The sequence below is a fragment of the Zootermopsis nevadensis genome, unplaced genomic scaffold (genome assembly GCF_977971745.1).
Source record: "Zootermopsis nevadensis isolate Lab colony 2312 unplaced genomic scaffold, Znev_1.0 Znev_ptg000017l, whole genome shotgun sequence".
NCBI classification, from domain to species: Eukaryota; Metazoa; Arthropoda; class Insecta; order Blattodea; family Termopsidae; genus Zootermopsis; species Zootermopsis nevadensis.
This window is the reverse complement of record NW_028259149.1, coordinates 145,783-168,660: the sequence shown is the minus strand read 5'-3', so window position 1 is coordinate 168,660 and position 22,878 is coordinate 145,783. Positions and strand designations below refer to the sequence as shown.

At 51.2% G+C, this 22,878-nt stretch overlaps 1 protein-coding gene across 4 annotated transcripts in view; it reads right to left on the bottom strand.

Moving 5' to 3' along the window:
• LOC147873438 (lysosomal dipeptide transporter MFSD1-like) overlaps positions 1 to 22,878 on the bottom strand; it is a 62,478-nt gene that overhangs the window by 23,314 nt on the left and 16,286 nt on the right. For 3 of the 4 annotated variants that reach the window (XR_015535413.1, XR_015535419.1, XR_015535412.1), the window contains one exon: positions 18,337 to 18,426. Coding sequence is in view for 1 of the 4 variants with exons in the window: in XM_087349983.1 (XP_087206109.1) it covers positions 18,337 to 18,423 (87 nt within the window). In the remaining 3 variants the exon portion in view is untranslated. Of the gene's footprint in view, positions 1 to 18,336; positions 18,427 to 20,345; positions 20,677 to 22,878 lie in introns of all 4 variants that reach the window. The other variant, XM_087349983.1, reaches the window with a different exon arrangement.

Genomic DNA, 22,878 nt, shown 5'->3' with positions numbered 1-22,878 from the left:
CCCTGCGCCTCGGCTCGCCTTATCTTGCCTTGCGCCTCGCCTTGCCTTGCTCCTCGCTTTGCCTCGACTGGTCTTTCGCCTGGTCTTGCCTCGCCTTGCCTTGCACCTCGTCTTGCCTCGCCTTGCCATGCGCCACGCCTTGCTTTGCGCCTCGCCTTGCAACGCCTTGCCTTGCCTCGCCTTGCCTTGTGACTCACCTCGCTTTGCCTTCGCCTCGCTTTGCGTCGCGAATCGCCTTGCCTCGCCTTGTCTTGCGCCTCGCCTTGCCTACGCCTCGCCTTGCCTCGCTTTGAATTGCGAATCGCCTTGCCTCGCTTTTCCTTGCGCCTCGCATTGCCTTGCGCCTCGCCTGGTCTCGCCTTGCCTTGCGCCTCCCCTTGCCTTGCGCCTCGCCGTGCCTCGCCTTGCCTTACGCCTCGCCTTGCCTTGCGCCTCTCCATGCCTCGCCTTGCCTTGCGCTTCGCCTTGACTCGCCTTGACTTGCGCTTCGCTATGCCTCGCCTTACCTTGCACATCGCCTTGCCTCGCCTTGCCTGCGCGTCGATTTGCCTCGACATTTCTTATGCCTCGCCTTGCCTTACACCTCGCCTTGCCTCGCCTTGCCTAGCCTTGCCATGCGCCTCGAATTGCCTCGCCTTGCCTTGCGCCTCGCCTTGCCTTGCCTCGCCTTGCTTTGCTCCTCGCTTTGCCTCGCCTTGCCTTGCGCCTGGTATTGCCTCGCCTTGCCTTGCGCCTCGCCTTGACTTGCGCCTCGCCTTGCCTTGATTTGACTTGCGCCTCGCCCCGCCTTCCTTTGCCTTGCGCCTCGCCTCGCCTTGCCTTGCGTTAAGCCTAGCCTCGCCTTGCGCCTTGCCTCTCCTCGCGTCGCCTTGCGCCTAGCCTCGCCTCGCCTAGCCTTGCCTCGCCTTGCTCCTGGCCTTGCCTCGACTTGCCTTGCGCCTCGCCTTGCCTCGCCTTGTCTTACGCCTCGCCTTGCCTCGCCTTGCCTTGCGCCTCGCCTTGCTTTGCCTTGCGCCTCGCCTTGCGACGCCTTGCCTTGCGTCTCGTCTTGCCTTTCGCCTCGTCTTGCCTTGCGCCTCGCCATGCCTCGCCTTGCTTTGCATCTCGCCTTGCCGTGCCTCTCCTTGCCATGCGCTTCGACTTGCTTCGCCTTTCCTTGCGCCTCGACTTGCCTTACGCCTCGCCTTAGCTCGCCTTGCCTTGCGCCTCGCCTTGCCTTACGACTTGATTTCATCGCCTTGCCTTGCGCCTCGACTTGCCTCGCCTTGCCTAGCGTCTCGCCTTGCCTCGTCTTGCCTTGCGCCTCGCCTTGCCTTGCTTTGCGCCTCGCCTTGCTTTGCCTTGCGCCTCGCCTTGCGACGCCTTGCCTTGCGCTTCGCCTTGCCTCTCCTTGCCTTGCGCCTCGCCTTGCTTTGCCTTGCGCCTGGCCTTTGCCTCGGCTTGCCTTGCGCCTCGACTTGCCTCGCCTCGCCTTGCCTTGCGCATCGCCTTGCCATGCGCCTCGCCTGGCCTCGTCTTGCGTTGCGCCTCGGCTTGCTTGCGCCTCGCCTTGCCTCGCCTCGCCTTGCCTTGCGCATCGCCTTGCCATGCGCCTCGCCTTGCCTCGCCTTGCCTTGCGCCTCGCCTTGCCTTGCGCCTCGCCTTGCCTTGCGCCTCGACTTGCTTAACCTTGCCTTGCGCCTCGCCTTCCATAGCCTTGCCTTGCGCTTCGCCTTGCATCGCCTTTCCTTGCGCTTCGCTATGCCTCGCCTTGCCTTGCACCTCCCTTGCCTTGCCTTGCCTTCTCCTCTAATTGCCTCGACATTCCTTGCGCCTCGCCTTGCCTTACGCCTCGCATTGTCTCGCCTTGCCTTGCCTCGCCTTGCCTTGCGCCTCGACTTGCCTCGCCTTGCCTTATATCTCGCCTTGCCTCGCCTTGCCTCGATTTGCCTCGCCTTGCCTTGCCTCGCCTTGCGCCTCGCCTTGCCTCGCCTTGCGTTGCGCCTCGCCTTGCCTCGCCTTGCCTTGCGCCTCGCCTTGCCTCGCCGTGCCTTGCTCCTCGCCTTGCCTTGCCTTGAATTGCGCCTCGACTTGCCTCGCCTTGCCTTGCGCCTCTCTTTGCCTCGCCTTGCCTTGCACCTCTCCTAACCTCGCCGTGCCTTGCGCCTCGAATTGCCTTGACATTCCTTGCGCCTCGCCTTGCCTTGAATTGCCTGCCTTGCGCCTCGCCTCGCCTTGCCTTGCGCCTCGCCTTGCCTCGCCTTGCCTTTCGCCTTGCCTCGCCTCTCCTTGCCTTGCGCCTCGCCTCGCCTTGCGCCTCGCCTCGCCTTGCGCCTCCCCTCGCCTTGCGCCTCCCCTCGCCTTGCGCCTCGACTCGCCTTGCGCCTCGCCTCGCCTTTCGCCTCGCGTCGCCTCGCCTCTCCTTGCCTCGACTTGCCTTGCGCCTCGAATTGCCACGCCTTGCCTTGAGCCTCGCATTGCCTCGCCTTGCCTTGCCTCGCCTTGCCTTGCGTCCGACTTGACTCGCCTTACCTTTCTCCTCGCCAAGCGTCGACTTGCCTTGCGCCTCTCCTTGCATTGTGCCACGACTTGCCTCGCCTCGCCTTGTGCCTCGAGTCGCCTTGCGCCTAGCCTCGCCTCGGCTCGCCTTGCCTCTCCTTGCTTTGCGCCTTGCCTTCACTTGCGCCTCGCCTTGCCTCGCCTTGCCTTGCCTCCTCTTGCCTAGCGCCTCGCCTTGCCTTGCGCCTCTCTTAGCCTCGCCTTGCCTTGCCTAGCCTTGCCTTGCCTCGTCTTGCCTTGTGCCTCGCCGTGCCTCGCCTTGCTTTGCGCCTCGCTTTGCCTCGCCTTGCCTTGCACCTCGCCTTACCTCGTTTTGCCCTGAGCCTCGAATAGCCTTGATATTCCTTGCGCCTCTCGTTGCCTTGCCTTGCCTTGCGCCTCGCCTCGCCTCGCCTTGCCTTGCGCCTCGCCTTTCCTCGCCTTGCCTTGCGCCTCGCCTCGCCTCTCCTTGCCTTGCGCCTCGCCTCGCCTTTCGCCTCGCCTCGCCTTGCGCCTCCCCTCGCCTTGCGACTCGCCTCGCCTTGCGCCTCGCCTGGCCTCGCCTCGCCTGGCTTCGCCTCGCCTTGCGCCTCGCCTCGCCTTGCGCCTCGCCTTGCCTCGCCTCTCCTTGCCTCGCCTTGCCTTGCGCCTCGCCTTTCCACGCCTTGCCTTGCGCCTCGTTTTGCCTTGCTCCTCGACTGGCCTTGCGCCTGGCCTTGCCTCGCCTTTCCTTGCGCCTCGTCTTGTCTCGCCTTGCCTTGCGCCACGCCTTGCCTTGCGCCTTGCCTTGCGCCTCGCCTTGCAACGCCTTGCCTTGCCTCGTCTTGCCTTGCTCCTCGCCCAGCCTCGCCTTGCCTTGTGACTCGCCTCGCCTGCCTTGCGCCTCGACTTGCCTGCGCCTCGCCTTGCTTCGCTTTGAATTGCGACTCGACTTGCCTCGCCTTTCCTTGCGCCTCGCATTGCCTTGCGCCTCGCCTGGTCTCGCCATACCTTGCGCCTCCCCTTGCCTTGCGCCTCGCCCTGCCTCGCCTTGCTTTACGCCTCGGCTTGCCTTGCGCCTCTCCTTGCCTCGCCTTGCCTTGCGCTTCGCCTTAACTCGCCTTGACTTGCGCTTCGCTATGCCTCGCCTTGCCTTGCACATCGCCTTGCCTCGCCTTGCCTTGCGCCTCGCCTTGCGTCGCCTTGCCTTGCTCCTCGTCTTGCCTCGCCTTGCCTCGCCTTGCCTTGCGCCTAGCCTTGCCTCGCCTTGCATTGCGCCTGTCCTTACTTCGCCTTGACTTGCGCCTCGTCTTGCCTCGCCTTGCCTTGCGCCTCGCTGTGCCTTGCCTTGCCTTTCGCCACGCCTCGCCTCGCCTCGCCTCGCCTCGCCTCGCTTTGCCTTGCTCCTGGCCTTGCCTCGACTTGCCTTGCGCCTCGCCTTGCCTAGCGCCTCGCCTTGCCTCGCCTTGCCGTGCGCCTCGCCTTGCCTCGCCTTGCCTTGCGCCTCGCCTTGCCTCACCTTGCCTTGCCTCGTCTTGCCTTTCGCCTCGCCTTGCCTTGCGCCTCTCTTAGCCTCGCCTTGCCTTGCACCTCGTCTCGCCTCGCCTTGCCAAATATCTCGCCTTGCCTTATATCTCGCCTTGCCTCGCCTTGCCTTGCGCCACGCCTTGCCTCGACTTGCCTTGCGCCTCGCCTTGCCTAGCCTTGCCTTGCGCCTCGCCTTGCCTCGTCTTGCCTTGCGCCTCGCCTCGCCGTGCCTCGCCTTGCTTTGCGCCTCGCTTTGCCTCGCCTTGCACCTCGCCTTAACTCGTTTTGCCCTGCGCCTCGAATTGCCTTGATATTCCTTGCGCCTCTCCTTGCCTTGCCTTGCCTTGCGCCTCGCCTTGCCTCACCTTGCCTTGCGTCCGACTTGCCTCGCCTTACCTTTCTCCTCGCCTAGCGTCGACTTGCCTTGCGCCTCTCCTTGCATTGTGCCACGACTTGCCTCGCCTTGCCTTGCACATCGCCTTGCCTCGCCTTGCCTGCGCGTCGAATTGCCTCTACATTCCTTGTGCCTCGCCTTGCCTTGCCTTGCCTAGCCTTGCCATGCGCCTCGAATTTCCTCGCCTTGCCTTGCGCCTCGCCTTGCCTCGCCTCGCCTTGCTTTGCTCCTCGCTTTGCCTCGCCTTGCCTTGCGCCTCGCCTTGCCTCGCCTTGCCTTGCGCCTCGCCTTGCCTCGCCTTGCCTTGTGTCTCGCCTTGCCTTCGCCTCGCCTTGCCTCGACTTGCATTGCGCCTGTCCTTGCCTCGTCTTGACTTGCGCCTCGATTTGCCTCGCCTTGCCTTGCGCCTCGCTTTGCCTTGCATTTCGCCACGCCTTGCCTTGCCTTGACTTGCGCCTCCCCTTGCCATGCCTTGACTTGCACCTCGCCTCGAATCGACATGCCTTTTTCCGCGCCTCGCCTTCCTTTGCCTTGCGCCTCGCCTCGCCTCGCCTTGTCTTAAGCCTAGCCTCGACTTGCGCCTTGCCTGTCCTCGCGTCGCCTTGCGCCTAGCCTCGCCTCGCCTTGCCTTGCTCCTGGCCTTGCCTCGACTTGCCTTGCGCCTCGCCTTGCCTTGCGCCTCGCCTTGCCGTGAGCCTCGCCTTGCCTCGCTTTACCTTGCGCCTCGCCTTGCCTTGCGCCTCGCCTTGCCATGCGCCTCGACTTGCTTCGCCTTGCCTTGCGCCTCGACTTGCCTTACGCCTTGCCTTGCCTCGCCTTGCCTTGCGCCTCGCCTTGCCTTACGCCTCGCCTTGCCTCGCCTTGCCTTGCGCCTCCCCTCGCCTTGCCTTGCCTTGCGCCTCGCTATGCCTTGCGCTTCGCCTTGCGCCTCGCGTTGCCTCGCCTTGCCTTGCGCCTCGACTTGCATCGCCTCGCCTTGGGCCTCGCCTCGCCTCGCTTTGTCTCTCGACTAGCCTCGCCTGGCCTTGCCTTGCCTTCGCCTCGCCTTGCCTTGCTCCTCGCCTTGCCTTGCCTTGCGCTTGCCTTGCCTTGCCTCGCCTTGCCTTGCGCCTCGCCTTGCCTCGCCTTGCCTTGCGCCTTGCCTTGCCTCGCCTTGCGCCTCGCCTTGCCTTGCGCTTCGACTTGTCTTGCTCCTCGCCTTTCCTCGCCTTGCCTTGCGCCTGGCCATGCCTCGACTTGCCTTGCGCCTCGCCTTGCCTCGCCTTGAATTGCACCTCGCCTTGCCTCGCCTTACCTTGGGCCTCTCCTTTCCTCGCCTTGCCTTGCGCCTCGCCTTGCCTCGCCTTACCTTGCGCCTCGCTTTGCCTCGCCTTGTCTTGCGCCTCGCCTTTCCTCGCCTTGCCTTGCGCCTCGCTTTCCCTCGACTTCCGCCTCGTCTCGCCTTGCCTTGCGCCTCGCCTCGTCTTGACTTGCCTTGCGCCTCCCCTCGCCTTGCCTTGCCTTGTGCATCGCTATGCCTTGCGCATCGCCTTGCGCCTCGCCTTGCGCCTCGCCTTGCCTCACCTTGCCTTGGGCCTCGCCTCGCCTAGCTTTGTCACTCGCCTAGCCTCGCATAGCCTCGCCTGGCCCTGCATTGCCTTCGCCTCGCCTTGCCTTGCCTTGCTCCTCGCCTTGCCTTGCCTTGCGCTTGCCTTGCCTTGCCTCGCCTTGCCTTGCGTCTCGCCTTGACTTGCCTTGCCTTGCGCCTCGCCTTGCTTTTCCTTGTGCCTCGCCTTGCCCCGCCTTGCCTTGCGCTACACCTTGCCTCGCCTCGCCTTGCGCCTCGTCTCGCCCTTCCTTGCCTTGCCTCTCGCCTCGCCTTCCGTTGCATCTCGCCTAGCCACGATTTTCCTTGCGCCTCGCCTTGCCTCGCCTTGCCTTGCGCCTCGCCTTGCCTCGACTTACCTTGCGCCTCGCCTTGCCTCGCTTTACCTTGCGCCTCGCCTTGCCTCGATTTGCCTTGTGCCCCGCCCGGCCTTGCCTTGCGCCTCGCCTCGCCTCGCCTTGCCTTGCGCCTCGCCTTGCCTCGCCTTGAATTGCACCTCGACTTGCCTCGCGTCGCCTTGCTTTGCGCCTCGCCTTGCCTCGACTGGCCTTGCGTCTCGCCTTGCGCCTCGTCTCGCCCTTCGTTGCCTTGCGTCTCAACTCGCCTTGCCTTGCGCCTCGCCCCGTCTTGCCTTGCCTTGCGCCTCGCCCCGCCTTGCCTTGCCTTGCTTCTCGCCTCGCCTTCCCTTGCATCTCGCCTAGCCACGCTTTGCCTTGCACCTCGCCTTGCCTTGAGCCTTGACTTGCGCTTCGCCTTGCCTCGCCAAGTTTTGCGCCTCCCCTTGCGTTTCCTTGCCTTGTGCCTCACCTTGAATCGCCTTGCCTTGCGCTTCGCCTTGCCTTGCGCCTCACCTTGACACGGCTTGCCTTGCGCCTCGCCTTGCTTCGCCTTGCTTTGCGCCTCGCTTTGCCTCGCCTTGTTTGCGCCTCGCCTGGCCTTGCGCTTCGCATTGCCTCGCCTTGCCTTGCGCCTCGCCTTGCCTCGACTTGTCTTGCGCCTCGAATTTCCTCGCCTTACCTTGCGCCTCGCCTTGCCTCAATTTGCCTTGTGCCTCACCTGGCCTTGCCTTGCGTCTCGCCTCGCCTTGCCTTGCGCTTCGCCTTGCCTCGCCTAGCCTCGCTTTGTCTTTCGCCTAGCCTCGCCTAGCCTCGCCTAGCCTCGCCTGGCCTTGCCTTGCGCCTCGCCTTGTTTTGCGCCTCGCCTTCCCTTACCTCGCCTTGCCTTACGCCTCGCCTTGACTCGCCTTGTCTTGCGCCTTGCCTTGCCTCGCCTTGCCTTGCGGCTCGCCTTGCCTCTACTTGTCTTGTACCTCGCCTTGCGCCTCGCCTCGCCTTAACTTGCCTTGCGTCCGCCTTGCCTCGCCTTGCCTTGCGCCTGGCCATGCCTCGCCTTACCTTGCGCCTCGCCTTGCCTCGCCTTGTCTCGCCTTACCTTGGGCCTCTCCTTTCCTTGCCTTGCGTAGCGCCTCGCCTTGTGCCTCGCCTTGCCTTGCGCCTCGCCTTGCTTTCGCCTCGACTTGCCTCGACTTGCCTTACGCCTCGCCTTGCCTTGCGCCTCGCCTTGCATTGCGCAACGACTTGACTTACCGTGCGTCATGACTAGCCTCGCATTGCGCTTCGCATCGCCTCGCCTTGCCTTGCGCTTCGCTTCTCCTCGCCTCGCCTTGCGGCTCGCCTCGCCTCGCCTTGCGCCATGCCTTGCGTTGCGCCTCGCCTGCCCTCGCCTTGCCTTTCGAATCGCCTTGCCTCGCCTTGCCATGCGCCTCGCCTTGCCTAGCTCCTCGCCTTGCCTTGCGCCTCGCCTTGCCTTGCGCCTCGACTTGCGAGGTTACGAGGCGAAAAAGTTAGGTTAGGTTAGGTTAGGTTAGTTTAGGTTAGGTTAGGTTAGGTTATTTTAGGTTAGGTTAGGTTATGTTAGGTTAGGTTAGTTTAGTTAGGTTAGGTTCGGTTAGGTTAGGTTAGGTTAGGTTATGTTATGTTAGGTAATTTAGGATTAGGTTAGGTTAGGTTAGGTTAGGTTAGTTTAGTTTGGATTTGGTTGGGAAAGGTTAGGTTTGGTTAGGATACGGTAGTTAGGTTAGGTTAGGTTAGGTTAGGTTAGGTTGGGTTAGGTTAGGTTAGGTTAGGTTAGGTTAGGATAGGTTAGGTTAGGTTAGGTTAGATTCGGTTAGGTTAGGTAAGGTTAGGTTAGGTTACGTTAGTTTAGGTTAGTGTTAGGTTAGGTTAGGTTAGGTTAGGTTAGGTTATGTTTGGTTAGGTTAGGATATGTAAGGTTACATCAGGTTAGGTTAGGTTAGGTTAATTTAGGTTAGGTTAGGTTAGGTTATGTTAGGTTAAGTTAGGTTAGGTTAGATTAGGTTAAGTTAGGTTAGATTAGGTTAGGTTAGATTAGGTTAGGTTAGGTTACGTTAGATTAGGTTAGGTTAGGTTAGGTTAAGTTGTGTTAGGTTAGGTTAGGTTAGGTTGGGTTGGATTGGGTTGGGTTGCGTTGGGTTGGGTTGGTTTCGTTAGTTTAGGTTAGGTTAGGTTAGATTAGGTTAGGTTAGGTAAGGTTAGGTTATGTTGGGTTGGTTTGGGTTGGTTTTGGTTGGGTTGAGTTGAGTTTGGTTGGGTTGGGTTGGGTTGGGTTGGGTTGGGTTGGTTAGGTTGGGTTGGTTAGGTTAGGTAAGGTTGGGTTAGGTTAGGTTAGGTTAGGTTGATTTGGGTTGGGATGGGTTGGGTTTTGATTGGTTGGGTTGGGTTGGGTTGAGTTTGGTTGGGTTGGGTTGGGTTAGGTTGTGTTGGGTTGGGTTGGTTAGGTTAGGTTAGGATAGGTTAGGTTAGGATAGTGAGGTTGGGTTGGGTTAGGTTAGGTTATGATAGGTTAGGTTGGGTTGGGTTTGGTTGCTTTGGGTTGCGTTGGGTTGGGTTGGGTTGGGTTGGTTTGGTTAGTTTAGGTTAAGTTAGGTTAGGATAGGTAAGGTTAGGTTAGGTTAGGTTAGGTTAGGTTAGGTTAGTGTTAGGTTAGGTGAGGTTAGGTTTGGTTGGGTTAGGTTAAGTTAGGTTATTTTGAGTTGGGTTGAGTTGGGTTTGGTTGGGTTGGGTTGGGTTGAGTTTGGTTTTGTTGGGTTGGGTTGGGTTGAGTTTGTTAGGTTAGGTTAGGTTAGGTTAGGTTAGGTTTGGTTAGGTTAGGTTAGGTTAGGTTAGGTTAGGTCAGGTCAGTTCAGGTGAGGTGAGGTCAGGTCAGGTCAGGTCAGGTTAGGTTAGGTTAGGTTAAGTTAGGTTAGGTTAGGTTAGGTTAAGTTAAGTTAATTAGTTTAGGTTAGGTTAGGTTAGGTTAGGTTGGGTTGGGTTGGTTTGGGTTGGGTTGGGTTGGGTTTAGTTGGGTAGGTTTGGGTTGGGTTGGTTTGGTTAGTTTAGATTAGGTTAGGTTAGGTTAGATTAGGTTAGGTTAGGTTAATTTAGATTAGGTTTGGTTAGGTTAGGTTAGTTTAGCTTAGGTTGGGTTGGGTGGGGTTGAGTTGGGTTTCGTTGGGTTGGGTTGTTTAGGTTAGGTTAGGTTAGGTTAGGTTAGATTAGGTTAGGTTAGGTAAGGTTAGGTTAGGTTAGGTTAGTTTAGATTACTTTAGATTAGGTTGGGTTAGGTTAGGTTAGGTTGATTTGGGTTGGGTTGGATTGGGTTGGGGTTGGTTTGGTTGGATTGGGTTGAGTTTGGTTGGGTTGGTTAGTTTAGGTTAGGTTAGGTTAGGTTAGGATAGGTTAGGTTATTTTAGGTTAGGTTATGTTAGGTTAGGTTACGTTAGGTTAGGTTAGGTTTGGTTAGGTTAGGTAAGGTTAGGTTAGGTTAGGTTAGGTTAGGTTAGGTTAGTGTTAGGTTAGGTTAGGTTAGGTTTGGTTAGGTTAGGTTAGGTTAGCTTAGGTTAGGTTAGGTTAAGATAGGTTAGGTTAGGTAAGGTTAGGTTAGGTTAGGTTAAATTACGTTAGGTTAGGTCACGTTAGTTTAGTTTAGGTTAGGTTAAATTAGGTTAGGTTGGGTTAGGTTAGGTTAAGTTAGGTTAGGTTAGGTTACGTTGGGTTGGGTTGGGTTGGGTTGCGTTGGGTTGCGTTGGGTTGCGTTGGGTTAAGTTGTTTTGGTTAGTTTATGTTAGGTTAGGTTAGTTTAGGTTAGGTACGGTTAGGTTACGTTAGGTTAGGTTAGGTTAGGTTACTTTAGATTAAGTTTGGTTAGGTTAGATTAGGTTAGGTTAAGTTAGGTTAGGTTCGGTTAGGTTAAGTTAGATTAGGTTAGGTTAGGTTAGGTTAGTTTAGGTTATGTTAGGTTAGGTTAGGTTAGGTTGGGTTGGGTTGGGTTGCGTTGAGTTGGGTTGGGTTGGTTTCGTTAGATTAGGTTAGGTTAGGTTAGGTTAGATTAGGTTAGGTTAGGTAAGGTTCTGTTAGGTTATGTTACGTTAGGTTAGGTTAGGTTACTTTAGATTAGGGAAGGTTAGGTTAGCTTAGATTAGGTTAGGTTAGGTTAGGTTAGGTTGGGTTGGGTTGGGTTGGGTTTGGTAGGGTTGGGTTTGGTTGGGTTGAGTTTGGTTGGGTTGGGTTGAGTTTGGTTGGGTTGGGTTGGTTAGGTTAGGTTAGGTTAGGTTAGGTTTGGTTAGGTTAGGTTATGTTATGTTAGGTTAGGTTAGGTTATGTTATGTTAGGTTGGGTTAGGTTAGTTTAGGTGAGGTTAGGTTAGGTTAAGTTAGGTTAGGTTAGGTTAGTGTTAGGTTAGGTTAGGTTAAGTTTGGTTGGGTTAGGTTAAGTTAGGTTATTTTGAGTTGGGTTGGGTTGGGTTTGGTTGGGTTGGGTTGGGTTGAGTTTGGTTTGGTTGGGTTGTTCTGGGTTGGGTTTGTTAGGTTAGGTTAGGTTAGGTTAGGTTAGGTTAGCTTTGGTTAGGTTACTTTAGGTTAAGTCAGGTCAGTTCAGGTCAGGTCAGGTCAGGTCAGGTCATGTTAGGTTAGGTTAGGTTATGTTAGGTTAGGTTAGGTTAGATTAGGTTATGTTAGGTTAGGTTAGGTAAGGTGAGGTTAGGTTAGGTTAGGTTAGATTAGGTTAGTGTTATTTTAGGTTAGGTTAGGTTTGGTTAGGTTTGGTTAGTTTAGGTTAGGTTAGGTAAGGTTAGGTTAGGTTAGGTTAGTTAATTTAGGTTAGGTTAGGTTAAATTAGGTTAGGTTAGTTTAGGTTAGGTTAGGTTATGTTAGGTTAAGTTAGGTTAGGTTAGGTTAGGTTGGGTTGGGTTGCGTTGGGTTGGGTTGGGTTGGGTTGGGTTGGTTTGGTTAGTTTAGGTTAGGTTAAGTTAGGTTAGGTTATGTTAGTTATGGTTAGGTTACCTTAGTTTAGGTTAGGTTAGGTTAGGTTAGTTTAGATTAGGTTAGGTTAGTTAAGGTTAGGTTAGGTTAGGTTAGGTTGGGTTGGTTTGGGTTGGGTTGGGTTGGGTTTGGTGGGGTTGGGTTGGGTTTGGTGCGGTTGGGTTTGTTTGGGTTGGGTTGGGTTGGGTTGTGTTGGGTTGTTTAGGTTAGTTTAGGTAAGGTTAGTTTAGGTTAAGTTAGGTTTGGTTAGGTTAGCTTAGGTAAGGTTAGGTTAGTTTAGTTTAGTTTAAGTAAGTTTAGGTTAGGTTTGGTTAGGTTAGGTTTGTTTAGGTTAGGTTAGGTTATTTTTTTTTGTCTTGCGCCTCGCCTTGCCTCGCGTTGCCTTTAGCCTCGAATTGCATCGACATTCTTTGCGCCTCGCGTGGCCTCGCCTTGCCTTGTGCCTTTACTTTCCTCGCGTTGCCTTGCGCCTCGCCTTGCCTCGCCTTGCCTTGCGCCTCGCCTCGTCTTGCCTTACCTTGCGCCTCACCTCGCCTTGCCTTGCCTTGCGCCTCGCCTAACCTCGCCTTGCCTCGCGCCTCGCCTTTCCTCGCCTTGCCTTGCGTCTCGCCTTGCCTCGCCTTGCTTTGCGCCCCGCCTTGCCTTGCGCCTCGCCTTGCCTCGCCTTGCCTTTTGCCTCGCCCTGCCTTTTGCCTCGCCTGGCCTCGCGCCTCACCTTCCCTCGCCTTGCATTGCGCCTCGCCTTACCTCGACTTGCCTTGCGCCTCGCCTTGCCTCTCCTTGCCTTTCGCCTAGCTTTGCCTCGCTTGCCTTTCGCCTCGCCTTGCCTCGCCTTGCCTTGCGCCTCGCTTTTCCTCGCCTTGCCTCGCCTTGCCTTGCGCCTCGAATTGCCTCGCTTTACCTTGCGCCTCGCCTTGCCTCGGCTTGCCTTGCGCATCGCTTTGCCTCCCCTTGATTTGCGCCTTGACTTTCCTTGCGCCTCTCCTTGCCTCGCCTTGCCTTGCGCTTTGTCTTGCCTTGCCTTGCCTTGTGCTTCGTTATGAATCGCCTTAACCTTGCGCCTCGCCTTGCCTCGCCTTTATTTGCGCCTCGAATTGCCTCGACATTCCTTGCGCCTCGCCTTGCCTTGCGCCTCGCCTTGCCTCGTCTTGCCTTGCGGCTCGCCTTGCCTTACGCCTCTCCTTCCTTTGCGCCTCGCCTTGCAACGTCTTGCCATGCGCCTCGCCTTGCCTCGGCTTGCCTTGCCTCACCTTGCCTTGCGTCTCGCCTTGCCTTACGCCTGGCCCAGCCTCGCGTTGCCTTGCGCCTAGCCTCGCCTCGCCTTGCCTTGCCTCGCCTTGCCTTGCGCCTCGCCTTGCCTTGCGCCTCGCCTCACCACTACTTGCCTTGCGCCTCGCCTTGCGCCTCGCCTCGCCTGGCCTCGCCTTGCGCCTCGCCTCGCCTTGCGCCTCGCCTCGCCTGGCCTCGCCTTGCGCTTAGCCTCGTTTCGCCTCGCCTTGCCTTGCGCCTCGCCTTGCCTCGCCTTGCCTTGCGCCTCCACTTGCTATACGCCTCGACTTGCCTCGCCTTGCCTTGCGCCTCGCCCTGAATACGCCTCGCCTTGCCTTGCGCTTCGCCTTGCCTTTCGCCTCGCCTTGCCTTGCGCCTCGCCTTGCCTTGCGCCTCGAATTGCCTCGCCTTGCCTTGCGCCTCGCCTTGCCTCGGCTTGCCTTGCGCCTTGCCTTGCCTCCCCTTGATTAGCTGCTCGCCTTTCCTTGCGCCTCTCCTTGCCTTGCGCTTCGCCTTGCCTCGCCTTGCCTTGCGCCTCGCCTTGCCTCGCCTTGACTTGCGCCTCGAATTGCCTCGACATTCCTTGCGCCTCGCCTTGCCTCGACTTGCCCCGCGCCTCGCCTTGCCTTGCGCCTCTCCTTGCCTCGCCTTGCTTTGCGCCTCGCCTTGCCTCGTCTTGCCTTGCACCTCGCCTTGACTCGCCTTGCCTTGCCTCAACTTGCCTTGCGCCTCGCCTTGCCTCGCTTTCCTTGCTCCTCGCCTTGCCTTGCGCATCGCTTTACCTCGCCTTGCCTTGCGCCTGGCCTAGCCTCGCCTTGCCTTGCGCCTCGCCTCGACATGTCTTTTCCTCGCCTCGCTTTGCCTTGCACCTCGCCTCGCCTTGCCTCGCCTTGCGCCTCGCCTCGCCTTGCCTTGCGCTTCGTCTCGCCTCGCCTCGCCTAGCGCTTAGCCTCTCCTCTCCTCGCCTCGCCTTGCCTTGCGCCTCGCCTTCCCTCGCCTCGCCTTGCGCCTCGCCTTGCCTCGCCTTGCCTTGCGCCTCGCCTTGCCTTGCGCCTCGCCTTGCCTTGCGCCTCGCCTTGCCTCACCTTGCCTTGCGCCTCACCTTGCCTCGCCTTGCCTTGCGCCTTGCCTTGCCTCACCTTGCCTTGCGTCCGCCTTGCCTCGCCTTACCTTGCTCCTCTCCTAGCGTCGTCTTGCGTCTCGCCTCTACTCGCCCTACATTGCCTTGCGCCTCGACTCGCCTTGCCTTGCGGCTCGCCTCGCCTTGCCTTTCCATGCGCCTCGCCTCGCCTTGCCTTGCCTTGCCTCTCGCCTCGCCTTCTCTTGCATCTCGCCTAGCCACGCTTTGCCTTGCGCCTCGAATTGCGCCTCGCCTAGCCTTGCGCCTCGCCCTGCCACGCCTTGCTTTGTGCCTCGTCTTGCTTGGAATTGCCATGCGCCTCGCCTTGCCTCGCCTTGATTTGTGCCTCGCCTTGCCTTGCGCCTCGACTTGCCTCGCCTTGCCTTGCGTCTCGCCTTGCCACGCCTTGCCTTGCGCCTCGAATTGCCTCGCCTCGCCTTGCGTCTCGACTTGCGTCACCGTGCGCCATGCCTCGCCTCGCCTTGCGCTTCGCTTCGCCTCGCCTTGCCTTGCGCTTCGGTTCGCCTCGCCTCGCCTTGCGCCTCGCTTCGCCTCGACTTGCGCCTCGCTTTGCCTTGCGCCTCGCCTTGCCTTGCGAATCGACTTGCGCCTCGCCTTTCCTCGCTTTGCCTTGCGCCTCGCCTTGCCTCGCCTTGCGTTGCGCCTCGCCTTCCCTCGCATTGCCTTGCGCCTCGCCTTGCCTCGACATGCCTTTCGCATCGCCTTTCCTCACCTTGCCTTGCGCTTCGATTTGGGATGATACTAGGCGACAAAGTTAGGTTAGGTTAGGTTAGGTTATTTTAGGTTAGGTTAGGTTGGGTTGGGTTGGGTTGCGGTAGGTTGCGTTGGGTTGGGTAGAGTTGGGTTGGGTTGGGTTGGGTTGGGTTGTGTTGGTTTGGTTAGTTTATGTTAGGTTAGATTACGTTAGGTTAGGTTAGGTTATTTTAGATTAGGTTAGGTTAGGTTAGGTTACTTTAGGTTAGGTTAGGTTAGGTTGGGTTGGGTTGGGATGAGTTGGGTTGGGCTGGGTTGAGTTGGGTTGGTTTGAGTTGGGTTGGGTTGGTTAGGTTAGGTTAGGTTAGGTTAGGTTAGGTTAGTTTAGTTTAGGTTAGGTTAGGTTAGGTTAAATTAGGTTAGGTTAGTTTAGGTTAGGTTAGGTTATGTTAGGTTAAGTTAGGTTAGGTTAGTTTAGGTTGGGTTGTGTTGCGTTGGGTTGGGTTGGGTTGGGTTGGGTTGGGTTGGGTTGGGTTGGGTTGGTTTGATTAGTTTAGGTTAGGAAAACTTAGGTTAGGTTAGGTTAGTTATGGTTAGGTTACGTTAGTTTAGATTAGGTTAGGTTAGTTTAGGTTAGGTTAGGTTAGGTTAGGTTAGGTTGGGTTGGGTTGGGTTGGATTTGGTGGGGTTGGGTTTGGGTAGGGTTTGGTTCGGTTGGGTTTGGTTGGGTTGGGTTGTGTTGGGTTGTTTAGGTTAGTTTAGGTAAGGTTAGTTTAGGTTAAGTTAGGTTTGGTTAGGTTAGCTTAGGTTAGGTTAGGTTAGTTTAGTTTAGTTTAGGTAAGTTTAGGTTAGGTTTGGTTAGGTTAGGTTAGGTTAGGTTAGGTTAGTTTTTTTTTGCCTTGCGCCTCGCCTTGCCTCGCGTTGCCTTTAGCCTCGAATTGCATCGACATTCCTTGCGCCTCGCCTTGCTTTGCGCCTCGCTTTGCCTCACCTCGCCTTGCGCCTCGCCTAGCCTAGCCTGGCCTTGCCTTGCCTTGCGCCTCGCCTCGCCTTGCCTTGCCTTGCGCCTCACCTCGCCTTGCCTTGCTTTTGCCTCGCCTCGCCTTGCGTTGCGCCTCGCCTCGCCTCGCCTTGCCTTGCCTTGCGCCTCGCCTGGCCTCGCCTTGCCTTGCGCCTAGTCTTGCCTCGCCTTGCCTTGCGCATCGCCTTGCAACGGCTTGCCTTGCGCCTCGCCTTGCCTCGTCTTACCTTGCGCCTCGCCTTGCCTCGCCTTGCCTTGCCTCGCCTCGCCTCGCCTCTCCTCGCCTCGCCTCGCCTTGCCTTGCGTTGGCTTGCCTTGCCTTCAAATTTTCATGTGCTGAGAGCGGACTTTATATTCTACTCTAAGTATTGTGAATAATTAGTGGATGTGTGTTTTGTATGGTGTGTCAGATGTTTTATATTGAGTGTGGTATGTTGTATTGTTGTGTCTCATTGTATTGTTGTGTGAGTGCATCATTTCATGACGTTTGTAATACATTACAGTTATTGTGTTATGTCTAGGTGGTATTATTATTATTATATTTTTTTAAGTTAAGTACTTTAGGTTGGATGGTTATGTAATTTATGAGTTGGTTGATTTTGAGTGGGATGTTTTTTGTTGTTGTGTCTTATTGGTTTTGTTGTGTCCTTTTTATTGTTTTGTTGTCTCTGTGTTGATGTATCTTATTGTTTGTTGTGTCTTATTGTTTTTTTTTTTTTATTGTTTTGTTCTGACTCTGTGTTGATGTATCTCATTGTTCTGTTGTGTCATATTGTTTTGTATCTCATTGTATAAACCCATTTGCAGTCATTGATAAATATAATAAATATATAGTCTTGCTCACAATGTCTCTGCGGGACGCGTTCTCTGCCTCACGTCTGTCTCAATCTGTCTCCGCCAGAAGCGTTCCTTGCAACGAAGTCGCGTAAGAAACAGGGTCTTAGAGAGACCGGATGGTCTAGAGACTGTGTACAGCAGAGTCCCTGTCAGTCAGTCAGTTTGAGGTTTCGCCAGAGACAGGTCACGCAGAAAACGTGTCTGGCAGGTATCGTGTGGGGAGAATTTGGAAGCAAATTTTCAAAAAATCGAAAAATGCTGGAAATCTTCTAAATGGCGCACAAAACTGAAAAAAATCGAAAATTTTCACTTCATAATTTTTTAATTTTTTCGAAAATTTTTGGTTTTGTGAGCGTTTTAGACATTTTTCCAGCATTTTTTGTTGTTTCGAAAATTTTCGAAAATTCTCAAAATACCCCACACCCGAAGTTCACTAGAACAGCTTCCTGCTCGAACTCGTCTCTACGACACTAGGTATCTGCATGACTCGTTGACAGCATCAACATTTCTCTGCCTTACTCAGTAGTCTTCCTCACAAGGTCTCTGCGGGACGCGTTCTCTGCCTCACGTCTGTCTCAATCTGTCTCCGCCAGAAGCGTTCCTTGCAACGACTATGCGTAAGAAACAGCTCATAGAGAGTCCGAATGGTCTAGAGTTTCTGTACAGCAGAGTCCCTGTCAGTCAGAGGGTTCGCCAGAGACAGGTCACGCCAGGAAATGTATGTGGCAGGTATCGTGTGGGGAGAATTTGGAAGCAAATTTTCAAAATTTTCAAAAAATCGAAAAATGCTGGAAATCTTCTAAATGGCGCACAAAACTGAAAAAAATCGAAAATTTTCACTTCATATTTTTTTTTAATTTTATCGAAAATTTTTGGTTTTGTGAGGGTTTTAGACAATTTTCCAGCATTTTTTGTTGTTTCGAAAATTTTCAAAAATTCTCAAAATATTCACACCCCAAACTCACTAGAACAGCTTCCTAATCGAACTCATCTCTACGACACTAGGTATCTGCATGACTCGTTGACAGCATCAACATTTCTCTACCTTACTCAGTAGTCTTCCTCACAAGGTCTCTGCGGGACGCGTTCTCTGCCACACGTCTGTCTCAATCTGTCTCCGCCGGAAGCGTTCCTTGCAACGAAGTCGCGTAAGAAACAGGGTCATAGAGAGACCGGATAGTCTAGAGTTTGTGTACAGCAGAGTCCCTGTCAGTCAGTGAGAGGTTTTGCCAGAGACAGGTCACGCAGAAAACGTGTCTGGCGAGTATCATGTGGGGAGAATTTGGAAGCAAATTTTCAAATTTTTAGTAATTTTCAAAAAATCGAAAAATGCTGGAGAACTTTTAAATGTAGAATGTTTTGGACAGAAATACCGAGCAGAGCATCACATTTACATTCCTGTCTCCCGGCAAACTTTATATATGAAGTCAAGTAACCTCTTAAATATTTGAATTAATTAAATATGTGTCAAACCAATAGAGCAAAGGGGAATACTTGGGTCTACATTAACAGAATCAAATGAAAGCAGAAAATTTTATGACACAAATTGTTCCTGAATTAAAAGTCTCCATGGCTGCAAATTTATCTCCTGATCAAAGTTTATTATTACGTACTCAATTTTAGCTTTCCATATGGAAAGAGTTAATGATGCTTAACAGCAATGACAACACTGTTCTAATAAATCAGTACAATTTGCATCAACTTACAAAAGAAATAAAAGATAATCTTAGAACATTCATAGTTCCTGTGAATTGTATAAGAAATTCAATAGCATGCAGTATTTTGAATACAAAGCCCACAAATTATACAAGATTTTCTAAAATATTTCTCAGTTTGGCCAATATTTAATTTCACATATTTTAAAACTGATGCAACAGATTTAAAATTGCATTTCACAAACACTAAGCAACAAAATTCAATCCTCTGGCACCATTTTGCAAAGGACACTTCAAAATCCATTCACCAGAGTGGAATTCCTTCATGTGGAGATGGAAAAAAGAAACACAATTTGTAATCCTAAATATTTCTTAAAAGCTCATAAAAATGTGAAACTCACCTCATGTTCAGACTTTATTAATGGAAGTTCTCCTAGAGGATCCTCCTCTTCACGTGTATCTGCAAAATCCTCAAGTTTTATATTCATGATCTGTGAAAGAAGATGTTACACAAGTCTCATTCTATGAACCAGGTACAACTTTAGGTAAAATGAACTTATGCAAAACCTCCATACCTGATGCTGATCATGACCACGTTTTGTCCACTTATAATTTCAATGTAAAATGTAACCATAACACAATCAGACAGGATAGCGCAAGGATCGATAACCTTTTTGGGTGACAGGTAACTTGGAGGAGCTGATAATTACAGTAAGCATAATAAAATAGCATCTATATATATCTGGACTGAAACAATTAGATTACAACTGTTAACTCGTATCCAGTACCAACACCCTCAAGAAGAACTAAAAACATTAAACATTTAAAATGGAATTATTTATTTCTTTACTGAACTAAGCCTGCTGAACGGACTAGTCCCCAGGCAGTCGAGACATTAGCCGCATATACGGAACCCACAGGTTTACAGAGTCAGTTCAAAGAGCCTGCCACTGGTTGCTAACCTTAGCCACAAGGATCCAGTCCTTGTGCTCATTATCATATTTCTTTAAGAACTATTTTAATATTATCCTCCAATCTATGTCTTGATACCCCAAGGGGTCTCTTCAATTCAGGTTTTGTAACTGAATTCTTGTATGCATTTCTAATGTTTACATTCCCTAATCATCGTAGTTAATTTGATAACAATAATAATTAATATTTGATTAACAGAAATGATTATGAAGTTCCTCATTAAGCAGTCTTCTCCAGTCCCCATTATTTCCTTCACTGTTCCAAATATTGTGCTCTGTACCCAACAGTCAAAAAGCATCAACGAATGTTCTTCCCTTAACCCTTTATAGCTGAAGTTTTCAAAATAACACTAAATGAATCTGTCAATACCTGCCTGAAAGGAAACACCACACATTCGCATTAGAAAGATCAATTGGCTAACACATGCGGCAAGCCATCTCTAATAAGTATGACTGTACATGAAACATGTTGTAATGCTACAGAACACAAAACAGCGACAATCACCTGTTCAACCAAGTAACAAACATAACCTTTATAAAATAAAGAATGAAAGTAAGAAATTGAATTCCACTTGGCAAATAACAGAAATTAATTAAAATACAAATATAATGTGGAACAAATTTAACAACAGTAAACGCTTAACATCGATGTAAAAACAACATAATAGCACAAATGAACAAACGACATAAGGAAAAATGAAATACATTTGAATACACATGCAAACAAACCTGGCTTATAACAAAATTGAAAAAAATTCTGATAAAAATAGCTTTCCAAACCACTGAAAACCTAATTAATAAAAAAATTAATGATGGAGGTGCAAATACACTAAACTGTAGAGACTGCACACTAATTATATAGCACAAACAGATCACACACTTCACGAGGGGTTTAAAGAACATGTATTTTCAATATGGAGCAATTGAGATCAGGTAATGCACAACATATCCCAAATACAGGAGAATCCTATGGCCCCACAAAAGATACTTGGAAATAATAAAAACTGGCAGTAAAGAAAAATGTTTAAACTATTAGAAAAACACCAAATATACTGTACCCAGTAGGGTTTGTTATTTATAAAAAGACTTGTGAGTGGAAACATATTATGAAAATCAAACTAAAGAAGATGTAAAGAAAATTAAACGAATAATGGAAAGAAATTTTTATTCTTCTTCTTCTCCTTCTTGGGCATACAGGTCTTAAAGTTTAGCCAGTGCCTCCTTCAATATGATAGCCGATTCGGACCTATCTTCAGCTATCTTCCTCCATCTCCATACTTCTAACTCCTCCAAATCCTTCCTGACACAATCCAACAATTTCTCCCATCTGGTTTTCCCATAAAGATTTTCTACACACAGTCCTGAGAAGACAACTTCCTCAAAATTACAAATATAAGATCCATGGACATAAGTAGAAATATACGGCAGACAGATTTTACCTGGCCGAGTGGTTCCTTGCTGAAATAATGATTTTCTAAATACCGTTGCAGGAGAAAATCACAGTTGACTCTCTCGGTGGGTGTAAATCAGGAGCTGCCCAGTGGCCGATGAATAATAAGCAACGCCAAGACACAATAGAGTATTTCCGTCTATACACGATATGGTCTTGCTAGAACAAGTACGTATTCGCCGGCACTTGGAACACTGCCCGACACAGTAGGATAACAAACCATCCAAGCTGAAATTTCACCTAGTATTCGTCTGCGATCTAAAGTCAACTACTGATAGACGCCTGTGCAGCTTTACTTTCTATGACTATCTTTAGGCATTCTGTAAAAGAAAAAAAAATTTAGTAAAATGTTCACCCCTCCAAGTGACGAACAATCGCTTTGTATCTTAACGCCGTGACTCACAATCACATGCCTTTCCTGAATGGTGCGTTACTTTTAGGAGGGAAAATACCATCCACCTATATTTTCATGGTTAAAATTTATAAACATCTTGAAGCAAATGATAGACGCCTGAACCCCTTACCTTCTGTGTTTATTCAATAAACATCATGTAAATAAAATTGATTTTAGAAAATGTTCACCCATCCAAGTACTGGACGAGCATTATGTATCTTAACTCGAAGATTTCTCGTCTCACGCTTTTCGTGAATGGCTTGTTGTGTTTGGAGGTAGATTATTGCATCCAGTGGCAGGGCAGAATTCTATGTTAATTATTATTTATTACTGACTGCAAATGGGTTTTTACCCAGTGGCAGTGACCTACAATAAGACACAATAGAACAAAACAATAAGACACAACAAAACAACACATCACACTCAAATAAAACAACTCATAAGATTACAAAACCATCTAACCTAAAGTACTTAACTTAAAAATTAATACCAAATAGACATAAGACAATAACAGTAATGAATTACATACGTCATGAACTGATGCACTCACACAACAAAACAATGAGACACAACAATACAATACACCACACTCAAAATAAAACAACTGACACACAACACAAGAACACACATCCACTAATTAATCACAAAACTTAGAGTAGAATATAAAGTCCGTTGAGGGACTGCGATGAGGAAGAGTAGCTCATATGCTCGACACTCATTCTCGCGTTTCATTGTGTTTTCGATAATCGCGGAGCAAACTAGCTCGGCTCGAGTGCACTTACTGCGAAACGAATTGCCGGCAATCCTGAATACTAGCGGGCAGAGGCCGTCGCCTGTGAACGCGGGCTCGAAGCTTGGGAGCGCACGCCGCTGTGGCCTCAAGGATGGCAAGCTTGTAGACACAAACACATTTTGATTTGGGGTAAAGGAACCAGAGATGAGATTAAGCCATTCAGAAAGAATAAGCAGGAAATACTGACCAGGAAGACAGTAATGTCCAGATTATGGGGAAAGGGAGGATAAAACCTAGCAAGAACCAAAACAAGAGAAATGAAAGAATTGGAAAGGCTTCCAATTGGAATAATTTTGCTGATGGTTAATCTTAATAATTGAGTAAAAATACAGACAGGAAATGTACAATTATGGTATGTAACATATCAACCATTTCCAGCAATGCGTTTCGTGCGCAGGAGTGGTGTCACCTAGCAAGGGACAATGTTTGAGCAGAACTCCGCCCTTAGTTAGCTATTTTGGTTGGTTAAACAAGAATCATGTTGGGTCAACCAAGTTAGGACAGAAATTTTAGAAGTGAGGTGCATAGATGAAGAACAGGAATGGGCAAATAGGTTTGGAGGTCCTACATGACAACTTTTACATGCTTGGTTTGGGACTATGAAGGATCCATGGTAAGCAAATTAATTCTATTCCTGTGCAAAACCAGAATTATAACATAAATAAATAAGTGGTCCCAAATAAGCAAATAATGAAGATGTGAGTGAAGTTTACTAAATCAAAAAGCAAGCTCCGTTGTGATCCTAAAATATTCGAAAATTGCCCTCAGGGGGACCAAAATTCGCAGCATTGAATGGAAAATTTTCGCGAGCTTCAAAATGGGCTCTAGTCAGTCGGTACGTGACTTGGGCCATACCATGCGTATTCCTTAGTAGCTGACTGAATATCAGCACCAATTTGAGAAAAAAATGTTGGCTGTAATATTGCCTACCGTCCGGTAGCAAGTACTTAAATTTATAGAACGCTATGAAAGTGTTAATATTACAAAAGGGTTTCGTGTTTATTTTCTGTTAAAAAAAATCCCATTAGACCGGTGTACGGAACGTCACAAAATGCAAAAACATTCAAGGTTGTGATGACGCGCATGCCCTTGGCGACTGGTGGTGGACGGAGATCGATAACTGCCGATTCGTCTTTACGTGTCTAACAAAATAGAAGCAATCTTGAAACTTTGCATGCCGTGTAGTGTATAAGAAAATAAATAAGCACACAAACTATTAACAGTATAAAGAAGACACTATTGCCAGGTCCGTGTTAATAGGTCTGTGTGCTTGATATAAAATAATTGCAATGTTGATATTAATGCGTCCAGGAAAAGTAACGGATACCACGAGAC